The 15,241-nt window shown below is 34.2% G+C and overlaps 1 protein-coding gene across 2 annotated transcripts; it reads right to left on the reverse strand.

Annotated features, from left to right (window-relative positions):
* Positions 1 to 6,180: 6,180 nt before the first annotated feature.
* LOC146921963 (lysine-specific demethylase JMJ25-like) lies at positions 6,181 to 11,904 on the reverse strand. 2 transcript variants are annotated; one of them, XM_085715155.1, is made up of 11 exons: positions 11,285 to 11,904; positions 10,930 to 11,068; positions 10,425 to 10,491; positions 9,594 to 10,332; positions 9,144 to 9,461; positions 8,276 to 8,653; positions 8,043 to 8,115; positions 7,861 to 7,946; positions 7,152 to 7,271; positions 6,489 to 6,547; positions 6,181 to 6,360 (listed from the first exon to the last, which is right to left on the reverse strand). In XM_085715155.1, exons 1-11 carry the CDS (start codon positions 11,771 to 11,773, stop codon positions 6,333 to 6,335), a joined length of 2,496 nt encoding a protein of 831 aa, XP_085571281.1. In that variant the 5' UTR covers positions 11,774 to 11,904; the 3' UTR covers positions 6,181 to 6,332. The 2 variants fall into 2 exon arrangements, with proteins under 2 accessions (XP_085571281.1, XP_085571282.1); XM_085715156.1 differs by having other exon boundaries at positions 6,181 to 6,371; positions 6,447 to 6,547.
* Positions 11,905 to 15,241: the final 3,337 nt, after the last annotated feature.

Consider the following 15,241-nt stretch of genomic DNA (forward strand, 5'->3'; position numbering starts at 1 on the left):
TGAAAACTTAGATTAATAAAAGACAAATGTAAATCTTGTGCATAGAAGAAGGTTAGTGGGATTATTTAAAGAGAGTAAGGCTCTACTTTAACAACGTTACGTAGGCATACAGACCATGTAGTATTGACAACCATATATATATATATATATATATATATATATATATATATATATATATATATATATATATATATGTATGTATGTATGTATGTATAGCGCGTATAACTTTATTGTGATTAGCAGGTGATACTAGACATCTGAAGGGACCGTAACAATTCCACTGACTCGTCAATTAAATTGAACCATGATCTCAAAATTGGTAATTACTTACCTTAATCAAACAAGTAAATAAAGAGGATTCAAAGCTAACCACCACTAAGTTCTGCAATCAAGCATTTACTTTTCTTCTATCAAACTCAACTGCTTTATGCAATCAAACTAAACATGCAAACTTCCCCCAATTTACTCGCTTTTATTTACTTTATTCACTTTTTATTTTCTACTTTAATAATTATAGCTAGTAGCCTAGTTAAAACGGAAATACTTGTGGAGACGATTTTACTTACTACTTTATTACTTGAAAACAGTTTAGTACAGTTGCCAAATTAAGTCATCAGTAACCTCTTAGATATGGTTTCTAGTTAGATGTTGAGAAGTTTTTTACAGCCCGTTTTTCGCTAGAATTATTTTAATTATTTATTATGTGTGTTTATATGTGATTAATTGTCTCTATGTGTATTTTATTCGGGATTATTGGATTTTGGCTTAAGAAGGGCATTTTTTAGTCATTGTAGACTCAGGGGTATTTTCGTCTTTTGGTGAGCAAGGGTAAATTAGTCATTTTATTTAAAAGGTTATTTTTGGTGTTTTAAGTGAGAATAATTATTTTTACTAAGTTAATAGTGAATTGGGGTAATTATTTAGAGACAATTATTATTCGTTATTTTAACGGTTGAAGTGAGTAGTAACTTTGGTAAAATAGTTGGTAAGAATATTGATCACATTAATATAATTAGAGACCTAGCCCAATTATATGGTGAGTATATAAACGCAACACTTGTGAGAAAATTAGGTCATTACATTCATTAACTCATTTCACAAAATATTTTGAGAGAGGTAGAGAGAGAAAGTGAATCAAGAAGATAGAAGAGGAAGCTAGAGAGAGAGCTTGGGGTTTGAAGAGCTAGGAGCTAAAGTGAAGCTTAAGCTAGAGGAATCAAGAGCTAGAGGCAAGGGGGATGGTTTCTTTTCATCAATTAAGTCATAATCTATTATTTTCAATTATGAGTTTAAGTGTTTTTGTGTTAATTGTGACTTTTAGGGCTGAGCATCGGTCGGGTACGGCCGGGTTCGGGCTCGAGAATCCAGATCTGCTCAAAACCGATGACATAATAAACAAAACCATCTCCGACCGTGAGAGAGTACGGGCACAGCGGGTGACGGGTACGACGGGTGACGGGTTCAACGGGTGGGTTGAATCGGTTATGCAAATCAAATATGTTGTCCATGACATTTTTCAGAAACATACGAACAAAGAAATTGATAGATGGAGAAACGATCTTTGTTAGTGAAAACTGCACCACCATGACTTTAGTTTTCTAATTATTGTTACATGAAATCAGTTTTTGGAGATTGGCCATAGAGAGAAGAAGAGGAAGGATGAATTTGGAGAGGAGATGATGTTGAATTGGGTGAAACTGAAGGGGGAAATAACCATTGCCAAGAACATGAGGAAGAAGAATGAAAGTATGAACCGGGAAGAAAGCACAAATTCTAGAACATATATTAAACTAAATATTGGAGTAGTTAATTTTTATTCTGTGAATGTGAATTGTGAGTCTCAAGGTATTAAAGTCAGTCTCAAAACAGTGTAGGATTGGACAATGCTTTTAAATGATATTCAATTATTGATGCTTTTGTTGACTTTTTTATTTATCTTCATCAGTTCATGGTAGTAAGTTGGTACATATACACACCACACCTGCTAGTAGCTTAAACATGTCTGCCAAGTGCCAAATATTTTAAAATTTTTAAATTGTCTTTTTCATTTGAGTTGGTTAACGTGTAGATACAAGGTTAAAACAGGTAGCTTGTAAAAGCTTTATGGGCATATGGCAGTGTGCTTTGTGGTCTCAAGAAAATATGTACATGTATTGATTGGACAAGGACCTGTATGGATGTAGTACAGCATAACATTTGATTATTATACAAAGTATTCCACTTGTGCGGTCGGTTACGGGTATAGCGTTTTGGATTTGAAAAAACCGAGCCCGACCGTACAAACTCACATGGACCCAATTTTCCCTTTTTCTTCACCCGAAGCTAGTATTAACCCGACCCGTATGAACCGCGGTTTATTCGGATACATCGGTTTTCGGGCGGGTCCGGATGTCATGCTCAGTCCTAGTGACTTTTTGTGGTTTTGAATGATGAAATTCGTGCTCCTAATTCATGTGAATTTGTGGGTATGATAAACTTCATGAAATTGTTGTGTTAAGAGCTTAAACTTCATTGTTGTTGTTGTTGTTGTTGTTGTTGTTAAGTTGTTTTGATGATTTTTGATTAATTGAGGGTTTTGGTGAAAATGAACTAGATGATGTATTTGAGGTGAATTGGTGTTATGATTCCAAGTTTTTTGTTGTTTGAAAGCCTTTTGATGTTTACAAACTAATGTACAAGTTTTGGGGTTGAATTTGGGTCAAGGGGAATCAAAAATGGGGATTTTGGGTGAAAATTGGAGAGTTCCCGAGAGAGAACAACCAAAACAGGGTGACCTGTTCTGGTATAGCTCGCTGCAACGAGTTGCACAGGATAGACACCCATGTTTTGGGTCGTTCCGGGCACCCGGGGTCCATCCGGGCGGTTCCACACAATTCTTTAGATGTACTTAACTGCATTTAAGCTTTCTAAACCTTTGGAAACATCAAATGAATTAGATTGAACTAGGTTTTGTGAAATCGAATCATACTTTGTGAAAAATGTCAAGAACGCATAATTTTCCGAAAACTCGTTTTCTCAAAGTGAAAGGATATGATTAGGATTGTCTATTGTAGTTATGATTTATGAAATGGTTTTGGATGATAATCATGAGCTTTAATTTGGTTTTACTTTGGAAACTTGAATTCTTTGGAAAAATGACAAGATAATACGAACTTTGTGAAATTTTGGAATTCATCGGAATTGGCCTATGAAACGTATATGTATATGCCATTGCACTCATATGTGAATTGTGCATATACTCGGTTGAGGCGTTTGAACTTGGTTACTTTGATTTTCGTGGGATAATCGAAAAATGCTAGTTTTTGTAAATATAGACGAAGTTTATCAAATTAAGACTTCATGGTCGAATAACTTACAATTTTCTTAATATTCATGATGATATGGTAGAATAAGAATGAATCAAGATAATTGGAAGTTTAATTTGATGAATGACGTGATGTGGTTAGTTGTCCGTATTTTATGAAAGATGTGATTTTGAACTTTATGTTCTCTAAGTTGATTGTTGTTGATGATTCTTTTGGTGATTTTAACTTGATGATTTGGTGATGACTCTTGTTGAGTTATGACTTGTGAATTATGAAGTGAAGGTGTTTCATTTGGTGATGACTATTTGATGAGTGTTTGGTGATATATATGATTATGATTTATGATGATTATAATGATGTTGATGATGAATATGTTGATAAATTATTAATGGTGATGAATTCTTACATGCAAATTGGCGACGACTTTGATGGTATATGCATGTATTGAAAAATGTTGATGTTGATTGTTGACAATTTGCTGTTGAACATATGCATTGATTGAGTCATATGTTTATGCATTCATAAATGTTGAGTCAGATATTCATATTCATAATGGCGACGACCGGATATTTATATCCATATTGGCGACGACGAATATTTTGTATTCATATTGGCGATGACTATGATACAGATGTATCTTGAGGTGACGACCTTGGTGACGACTGAGACCATATGCATATAGAGCCGTGTCTAGGAGCATTGCATACATTTGGTGAAGTTGATAAATGTGCCATATTTGATTATATACTTGGTGACCCTTGGTGATTTATGTGCATTGGTGAACTTGGTGAATTATGTACTTGGTGAAATTTGGTGAACATGTGAAGATGTGTACTTTATGATGTTTGTTATTTTTGGGGATACTTGTACACTTCGTGATTTTAATTGATGATGTTTATTTTGATGAAAATAATAAAGTGTGAGTTATATGTATGTGATTTGATGATTTCTTTGGTGACGATGATTTCCTTAATTATACTTTGAAATGATGAATTTCATTTGTTGAGTTAATTAGGCTAAATGAGGAATAACGTGAGTAATTCTTATATTGATTGATGTTATAAATGATGAGCTTTGATGATGAGTTAAAGTATGAATATACTTGATGTACTATGATTGAGGTAGGATGATATAATTTGTGTTGAATTGAAGATAATATTCATGTGGAGTTAGTATTCTTGGAATGTTGAGTATGTATATGTGCTATGCATGAAATTCTTGAATGCTTATGTCTTGATTATGAATTGTGGACTAACCCTCATTGGTCGTTTGATTGACCGCCTACCTTATTCTTATGAATGGGTAGACGACGTGCATGAATAGTTTGCTTTGCTTTGGTGAGTTGCTTGAGGATAACTTGGAGCTACCTCATTTACTGCTTTTGGTGTCTTAGTCTCTAGGGCTCTGACTAGGGGTCGGTCTTTGATGTTTACCTATATTATTACAATTAGAGATTTTTGAGTCTATGTATTGATGATGATATGTTTAGTATGTTGACATGACTACTTGGAGAATTATTTTATTATCGATGAAACTGTTGAGATATTTTATTTTTATTTATCTGATGAGATATTATTATTATTCCACTGCGATGTTTGAGAAAATTATTTATGCATGTTGAACTTATTGAAGAAGTAACATCTAAATTCTTTATATGATCATATCATTTGTGTAGATTATCGTTTTTAGAGTTTAGAGTGTTACAATTTTCAATTCAACATGTTTGGTCATCTACTGTTTCTTGTGCCGACATGATTTTTCATTTATTCCAACAGCTAGACATCGTTCAAAAACATATCTTTGCGGTCACCTTATGGAGCATGTGGAAACAACAAAGTGTGGAACAATGTCTTGGAAACTACTCAACAGATTGGTGCATGCGCGGAGGATTTTCAAAGTAGCTGGATGAATGCGCAAGAAACAAGGACTCACAACACTTCTAATAGCTCGCACACTGATATAGCAAAGTGGACAAAGCCAAGTGTTGGAAGATTCAAGTGCAATGTTGATGCATCCTTCTCCACTTCTCTCAATAAAGTTGGTTTCGGAGTTTGTATTCAAGATGCCGAAGGAAATTATGTTATAGGACGGACTGCTTGCTTCACCCCTTTACTCAATATTGAGATGGGAGAAGCTATAGGCCTCCTAAATGCTATGCAGTGAGTGAAAAATCTTGTAAATATGGATTTTGAAACCGACTCAAAAGTTGTGGCAAATAGTATCTACAAAGGGGATGGTGTCTCTAATTTCATGGTTATAATTCATGATTGTAAACACTTTGTTGATGACTGATTTAGCGAACTCTAATGTGAAGTTCATTAGAAGACAAGCCAATAGTGTTGCCCATAGCTTAGCTAGGGAGGCATTACATAATTGCTAGTTTCCAATTTCATCTTAACATTCCACATTGTATTCATAAAAAAAAAGCTACCTCAACATTCCAATTTCATCTTAACATTTCCACTATATGCTTCTTTTTGTCAAAAAAAAAAGCTACCTCAAACAAATTTATTTGCAAAAAATTAGTATAAATTAAAAGGTTAAAAAATTATTACTTGATTAATAAACTTAATTTGTCTTATTTTAACATTTCGGTATCTACAACAACTATAGAGAAAACATTTAATGCAATAAAAATTACCAATAGTCAACATAATGGACAACACTTTAATGCAAATAGCTTATGTTTACGTTGAAAAAGAAATTGTTAGTCTCTTTCTATTTGGCGCCCTCGTAAAAATTTATCTATCTTCGCCGCTGCTCATGGTATAGTTCACTTCACTTGTAGAATTATGATCATAATATATGATACTAATATTAGCTTCTCTCAATAAATCTAACCATCACAAGAATAAGCACACTAGGTATGGTGATATGAGAAGTTATACAATAATTCCACATAATGTCATGAAGGTGTGCCAGATAGAACAAATTACAGAACATTTCCTACAGTTGCAATACAAAGAACTGAAGATCACCACACCTTACTAAGCAACTTACAAAAATTTCCAATCTCTCACAGATACATTACGAAGGAACATCGGTTTCCTCAGACCTGTAAATAAAGTAGAAATACAATATATGATTGTCGATGCATTTGACCAGCAAAGTGAACATGGTATATTCAATAACTGAAAGTATCACAAATTCATAACCTTGAGCCTTAAGTATGCAATCACTAACCTTGCATTCTCCAACTTTTCTACCACATCAAGCATAGCATGTATAATCATTTTCTTCACCTGTTGGTTACCAAAAAAGCAGCAATCAGAAAAACAGTACACAAAATACCAATAAGAATCTATTGACATGACATGATGGTATGATTCAGAAATGAACACTTGATAGAAAAATATAAATATAAAACCAATTAATGACTTTTCAAAGAAACATTCAATCAAAATTATAAATTGCCTACTAAATATACAGAACCATTTTTCATTTTTCCCATTCCGATCGTATTTTCAGTAATTGACATTACATTACAATTACAAAAGTAGACCGAATAGCACCTTGCAGAGTCAAGGATCTAGATGGTAAAATAAGTTTAATTCAAGGAAATATGAATAATATGCTTGAACCATTTCAATGAATAATATGCTTGAACCATTTCAACCAATATAAGTGTTCGGATTTGGACAAATGCAGCATGAGAGTGCCAACGATAGGTGTAGTATACTGACAGCTTCCAATCAGGCCCAATTGTTTTGGCAGGTCAAGCCCGGATTCTAAAATTTCTATGAAGCTATAATAACATTAAAGTAGAGAATAAAAGATGCAATATCTCAAATTAATTGATAAGAGTATACTCGTCAGAATCAAATCCATAAAAGTAGTCTGGCATACCTCCAATTTGTCCTCTGTGAAATAGTGATTTACTGGAAGTTTACGGATTTCCTCTGTCAAACGGAAGCACTCACCAACATTTTCAGGAGAGACAAAATCAAGTGCAACCTTGGTGCATGACTGCAACACAACAATGCATATCATTGACATTCATACAAACTTTTCAAGCATTAGCTAGAAAGAATAGCTATCGAGACATAAAAGTGATGAGCTAGTGGTAAATAGCCAGGGTAATTTGTAAAAAATTGTATGTTGGTTCAAATCTTCATGCTGTTATTATAAAAAAACAAATGCAGTATCCAAAAAGAATTGACAGGAACTAAAATCATCAACTTAAATGATTCATTCGTCTGAGTTACGACCAACCAAAATACTAAGATATCAAAACCTATCCTATATCCATTGGATTACCAATTACTAAGTATTTATTTTGTAGGCTCAATCCAAATTCTACACCGGCCCACATTCACGAGAATCCATTTTCTCAACCGCCTCACTTGGGAATGATCTAATGGGAATATGGAAGTATAAAACAATTACGACGGTCTCAAACTTTCATAATAGTTCATTATATGATGTTGGTTCTCAAGTCATGATCAATTATATTTAACCATAGTAATATTAATTCTCTCTATTTTTTTTAACCATAGAAGGAAAACTTGCACCTTCATTAAAGATAAAACAAATCCACCATGTACATAAGTTTTACCTTCAGATTTCTGACTTGATGGGGACAACCAGCTGGAATGAAAACAGCGTCTCCTACCTTCTGAACAAAAGTCCAAGGCTCAATCCCTAGAAGTCAATGTTGAATTGTTAACAAAATGGTACAATCTATGGATCAACACTCAACAAACCAAACAGCGTACAAATATTATAAACACTACTAACCATACTCCTCCTTAAGCCTCTTCTTATGATTGTTAGTAAGATAAAACGTCTGATCATGGATGGGATGAATAACCTACATTACCAATGGATACGTCATTCAACTCAAGAAAATGCACGCATACATAATTAGTGAACCCACCAGGTTTTAGTTATCACTAGCTGAGAAAACAAGAGAAAATGAAGGAAAATGTTGGCAGATAATTGAGATCTCTTATTCGCATATCTGACTTTACCTGCTTTAAAGGAGAACAATAGATATGCCTGAACTCTCCAAAATGCTTCTTCAGATATTCCTTCAATTTAGGTACATCCTCTCTCCGAAAAATATCCCAGAGAGCACCATCTAAACTATTTTCTTGATGAACTGAATCAACCACCTTCGCATCACATAATCCACTTTCATTTTCCATGACTCGAACACTATTGTGCTCATCTGAAGCAATTACGGAAGAAGACGGATTATCAAGCCTGTCAACATTGGTCTCTCCATCCTGATTATCACCATGTAGCTCCCTCTTGTCTTGCTCAAGGTGCTTTTGTGTTAATTTCTTAATTGCAGTAATGCCCACAGTTTCCAGTTCCACTTTAGCAACATGAGTCAACACATTTACCTAAAAAGCCAAATTATCAAAGAAAAAAACACGGCAACATTTCATTCTCCACTTGATAGAGTATGCACTTAGAGACACAAAGCAAAAAATATAAAGCACAGACAAAGAACTAATCCGGATAGACAATTTATTTATTGGGAGTTTACATTGATTACAACTTTCTAATGGAAAGTCATCATTCATACTTCAAGACTATCTAATGATACAACTTATCATAAAAAGAGTATTTTTCTTCAAATTATCATTATCAATTACCAAAACACCAACGTAAATTACACAAAATAAAACATAAAATCAAATGAGTGTTTTCAAAGACATCAATAAGCAAATTATCAAGACATGTACGTCAAACTTCATAACTATCAGTATACATCCTTCAAACTATGCACCTTTCAATATGCTACGCAAATAAAAATAACAATATAAGTATTGAAAGATTTGTAAGACATTCTAGAAAATACAGTCCAGGAAAGACAGAATTGAAACATACTACATCAGACATATCACAGTGGAGCTTAGTCACAGAATCACCCCGCCCAAGCTCCTGATGAAATCCATAAGCAATATATGTTTTTGGTCCCACGTGCACATTATCAAGCAGCTTCGCAGCAAGGTTAAGATCACCTTTGAAAGGATCTGTATATTCTTTATATGGCAAGGAGGATATGAACTCGGTACAATGGCGAGGCAAATTTTTCTCATATAAATAAGGAGGCCGATCATTCAATTTCAATAGCTGAGGCCAATCAAGCTTATCCTTGCGACCATTTGTGTACCCAGTAAAGAAATCATGCACATTAATATCTCCCTGCATTGAATCAACAAGAGAAATAAAAATTCAGAAATTATCAGCAACACGTAGACACTACTAGTATAGTAAGAACAATTAGTAAAACTAAGCAGTCATTTGAGAAGTTCAGGATTAAGAAATCGAACAAACCTGGCACCAATTTAAGCAATCAATTGCCTTCACATTCGAAAGTGAATTGTCATTGGTATCACTTATCTGATGAAATGCACGCCAAATGGCAATCGGTTCCCAGCTTAAACGAGACGTACTTGATTCAAGAACGTAGTTGACAATTACAGGCTCCCCTTTTCTCCAGTGCCATTGAAAATGTCTTAAATCCTTCTCGTGATTATGTAGATCAATAGCCTTAGGACAGTATAAAAAGTTTTCACTGGAATCTTCACGAAAAGTCGCCTTCCCTGTGTTATTCAGTATATTATCTTCCTTCTTAACAGGCTTCAAACAAGAGCAAACATTATCAAGAGTCCCCTCGATATCTTCGAGATTAACGGCTTCTTTAAATTGTTTTGCTTTACATACCAACTCAGAAATGCAATTTGGCGGTAACATTCGTCTCAGCTCAAGGAAACCATGATCACCTTCATTATTGGCTTTTGGACAGCGAATGTTACCATCTCTGCCTACATGCCACTCAGATTTTGACCGTTCCAGAATCTCAGGCTGGGCGGCAGCATGAGATTCATTTTCTCTGATTATTATCTCACCATGCAGATAATCTTGCCCTCGGTTGATTAACTCAAACTCAATTGGACCAGTACCACCTAGAAGCTCCCCACGACGAAGCTCATAGCAACAGCGAAGACAAAGGTCAAAAGAGCATTTTGCACAACTTCTGTGGTAGTCAAATATCGAGGTCTGGCAGTTGTCACTACAAAAAGTTTTTTAAGTCAGCAACAACAATAATATAGCATTATAATTATAACTAAGAAAACCAAAACATGGTAAAGTATAAGTCCTGACCAGTAAGCACACTCATCTTTAGAGCAATATGCTACTTTTATCTTTAGCTCAGAGAGTGATGAGAGCCCTGTAATGATCATTCCAATAGCAATTTAAAAAATATATATATGAAACTAAGAATGATCTCCTATTGGATCATGCATGAGATGAAATACAAACTTAACACATAATAAAAAAGGGCAACCCGGTGCACTAAAGCTCTCGCATACGCAGGGTTCGGGAAGAGGTCCCACCATTTGGTGTATTGTACGCAGCCTTACCCTGTTTTTTACACAAGAGGCTGTTTCCAGGACTTGAACCCGTGACCTTCCAGTCACATGACAACAACTTTACCAGTTGCGTCAAGGTTACCCCTCAAACTTAACACATAACAAGAAGAAAAAAAAACATACAATAAAAATAGTGCATACCAGGATATCAATTATGTAGTAGTATCAAAACTATGAATCATGAGCAAAGCAAATGACATTAATAAGAAAAAACAAGGATTGAAGGAAAAGAACACCTTGTATTTTGGCTTCTATCTCCATTTCGGCCATTTGTTCTAGATCTAATTGTCTTAAATATGGAAGAAGGTATTCTAGCATATACTTGGAAGCTTCAATGTCATGATCATTGTTGCTTTCTGTCTTGTTCTTAGTCTTCTGTAGTGAATAAAATGATGAATCACATTTCAAATCAAATATAGAATACAAAAAAAAATAGTATATTCCATGAATAACAGAATTTGATTAGTTGATCACATGAATGCAAACTAGCTTTGTAATTGCAATTACCACAAACCAAAGCACATGCATCAACAAAAACATGCATATAGCAATAACTACAAAGATCAAAGATATCATGTAATGTGATGTTACCTTATGCATGCAATCAAGTTTCATTTTTTCAGCACTTCTTAAAGCATAACCTCCTTTATTATTATTATTATTATCAGATACAGGCATTTTTCTTTTCCCATTAGGTTCCTTCTTCTCCTTCTTCACAAAACCACCATTTTCCTCCTCTTTTACAGCTTCAGAACTAAACATTCTCTTTCTCTTCCTACCACGATTTTCTTTCTTCTTCTTCTTCTTCTTCTCTTTGGCAGCATTATTTTCATCAGAAATTGTTGTCTTCCTTTTCCTACCTCGATTTTCTTTCTTCTTCACAACTTTTTCCACCACTTTACTCTTATTTACAGCAACAGCAACAAAAAAAGAACATTCCTGCGCTGTTTCAGTTTCCATCTTCACTTTTTTCTTTCTGCCACGTTTCTTTCTCAGATCAGTAGAAGAAGGATCTTTACCAGTTTCTTCATCATTCTCTAACATTCTCCTTAAAGCCTCCTTCTTCTCTGCATTACTCATTCTTTCAAGTTTCTTCTTCCTTGAAGCTTTTGTTTGTATTTAATATTTTTTTTTATTTGCTAGCACAAGCGAGGTAAATGTTGGGTTTCTTCTGATTTTAACACAGAGAAAGTAGAAACAAACATGCAATGTGATTAGACTAGACACTAGAGTAATAATAACAAGTAGTGTTTTCGAGGAAGTGGGGTTTTCAAATCTAACCCAAAGATTTTGTTTGATGATGGAATGCATCTTTTTTATGACCGATTGATCTTTGATGGAAAGCTATCTAACCTATAAATTAAATCAACTCATATTTTTTATTTTTTTTATCATGAATATGTTATTTGAACAATCATTTGTATAACAACTTATAAAATAATTATTTATTTACAAAAATAAAAATAGATATTAATATGAAAGTCAAAACAATAGAGAAATAAAACAAAAATATAATGTGAGCATATGAGACAAAGTTGTAAATATTATTTATTTTTCTCTCCAAGTTTTAATAAAAGTGTTTGTGCTACTAAAAACATAAGTTTTATCCTAGATTTAATAAAAGTGTTTTAATAAAAGTGTTTGTGCTACTAAAAACATAAGTTTTATCCTAGATTTAATAAAAGTGTTTGAATAAGTTTGATGTGATTAAGTTTTTTTTTTAGTTGTTTTTATTTGATGTGAGTGCATTAAAATATTTTTAATTTAGAATTGTGGTCGTAGAAGAATTTTACAATTTTGAGAACAAAAGATTACATGTCGTCTGGTTTGAATTTGAATTATAAAACTAAAAATAATTTTGATCTAATCCATTTTAAAGCAATTTAATTTAGTTTGCTTTTAGATACAGGTGAAAAAATATTTTGTCAAAAATAGTTTCAATACAATGTGGGATAGCATAATAAATAATGAGACTAGCTAAGGATGTGGCTTCTCTAACCAGAGCATGAGCGGCCGCATTTGTTTGTCGCCTAGTGAACTCGACCCAGGAATTTGTAAAATAGGTGGAAAAAATGTCTCGGCACGATCAATTATATGGCCAAACTCTGTACCATCGACCGTGTGAGAATGGAAAGCATCTCGTGTGATTTTTGAATCAAGTTCAAAGTTTATATTATCAAATTGCATGTCTTACATCCATTGAAGAGCATGATACAAACCCAACGCTTCACCGACTGCTACAGGATAGACTTGATCAAATTGCAGCACTTTAGCTAGCACAAAGGTTCCGAAATCATTCCGAATACACACGCCGATACCTGTCCTTTTAAACTGTTCCGAAAAAGCCGCATCTACATTGCATTTGTATCTCCCATTGCTCGGTGGCGTCCACGTCGGCTGAACAGAACCTGCTGGTCTGTTATGGTTCTGTTCGTGAATCTGTAGGGATGCAGCAGGTTGCTGCAGCTGCTCATCTGCTTGCTGTGCTTTGGCTGTACGCGGCAGATTGGCCTCTTGCCAATCTTCAATCATGTTCCGAGCCCTGTCAACAACCTACACACTATTTTCATCAACATTATCCCAAATTTTTAGGTTCCAATGCTTCATAGACTCTAGAAAATAGCAGCAACTCGTTGTTGAATATTCATGGGAAGATTATTTAACAAATAGAAGATGGAGTTAATAGCAGAATCCGATTGCATGACAACATGTTGAATCTCGTGCCAAATTCCGGCTCAATTCCAAACTTGAATTGCAAAAGTGCATTCAAACAATAAATGAACCAAGTCCTCATGATCCGCACTGCAACTTTCACAATTTGTCAGACACAAGACTCCTTTATCTTGCAAGCGAACTCTAGTCGGTAAGCATCCCTGACACATACGCCATAACAAATTTTTAACCTTCGGCAGAACCTTTAAACTCCAAATGTTCTGCCAACTACCTGGACGACGAAGGTGAGAAACATCCATCAGCTCTTTCACACATAACCGATATGCACTCCGCAACGTATAACGTATGTTTCCTTCCGCTTTCCAAATGAGACGGTCATGAATAACTTGATCATACATGGGTGTATGCAAAATTGCTTCAACTATGTCATTACTAAAAATTTGTTGAACAAGAGGCACATTCCAACTCTTATCATGCTCCGATAATAAGCTTTGAACATTGAAATCACGAACATAAAGACCTTCAGCTATGTTACCATCAATACACTCGCCATTAGTCAGCCATGGTGCATCAAAAATACTACCCCTGCAATTGCATTGCTGCTTATGCGGGTGTTATATGACGGTCAACAGAGACCCTTGACGTCAAAGAAAGACACAAAATTTTATATCGTATTTGTCCGGATTTTAATTTCCGGAAAACACTAACAATCTGGTTCGAAAAATAAAATCCGGATCAATGGCATTTTTGAAATTTTGCAGGGCATGTGAGAAAGCAGTAGGGTGGGAAAAGTAACACTCTTTTAAAAATTGTCCGTATCAGTAACATATCAGATCCATCTTGTATCAAGTGTATGGGCTTCATTGGTGAGAGCAAAGCAAACCAAGGTGTAGCCGCACACACCCCGTTCGAGAAGAAAGTATCACAGTAAATAGCAGCTTTTTTTTTATATTTAAGAAAACCTTTCATGTTGATTCTAACCATATTTTAAATCGAACGATGAATTCTAACGAGTATAAGGAATGCCAAGAGATAACTTAGAAGTTTGAACAAATAGTTTCAAAGCTAAAACAGAAGCCACAAAACTAAAGAGCTTAAGTCACCGACTATGAAAATATAAAAGAAAAGTAACATTCTTTGCTTTCAAACAAAAAAAAAGATAGAAGTTTAACTTTGTATAACTAGTGTTGCAACAATTCCTCCTTATGTTGAAAAATGGGACTGATGTCTTTCATTTATATTATGAAATGATTGTCAAGAAAATTTATCTCAATGTTGTCACTTACATTACTTTAATATATGGCTGTGACATTGTCGGTCAGTTGCAAGAAACAGTTGGTTTGTTAAAAGAAATGTTGAGAAATATCAACCTAAATGTTCTTACTCTTTCTATATTGGTTGACGGTTTATGTAAGGAGGGGGAGATTAAGAAAGCTGGAAACATGTTTGCTATTATAATAAAGCTAGGTGTGAAAATCCACCTGGATTGGCACTTAACATTGTAGTGTTGGTTTGAGATCATAGAGTGTATCCCTCTCAAGGTTAATTAGTTCAACTCTCTTAGATGCTAATTTTGGTGGATTAGTGTCTTTTTAAAATAAAATAAAAAACACGATGTGAAACCTAATGTTGTCACTTATATAATTCTTAAATTGATGGGTATTTTTTGGTTAAAGTTGTGAGCAAGACCACATATGTATTCAACACTATCGCTCGAAGGGGGAGTGACTTATAATGTTCATAACTACAATGTCATGATTAATGTATTATCTAAGAATAAAATGGTGGATGAAGCTTGTAACATCCAAAAATTTAACTTATATTTAAAAGTGTTTTAAAATAAATAATAGAATAATAATAATAATATAAGAATTG

Source organism: Medicago sativa, chromosome 5 (assembly GCF_051527215.1).
Source record: "Medicago sativa cultivar Bolivia chromosome 5, Bolivia_mono, whole genome shotgun sequence".
In the NCBI taxonomy this organism is placed as follows: Eukaryota; Viridiplantae; Streptophyta; class Magnoliopsida; order Fabales; family Fabaceae; genus Medicago; species Medicago sativa.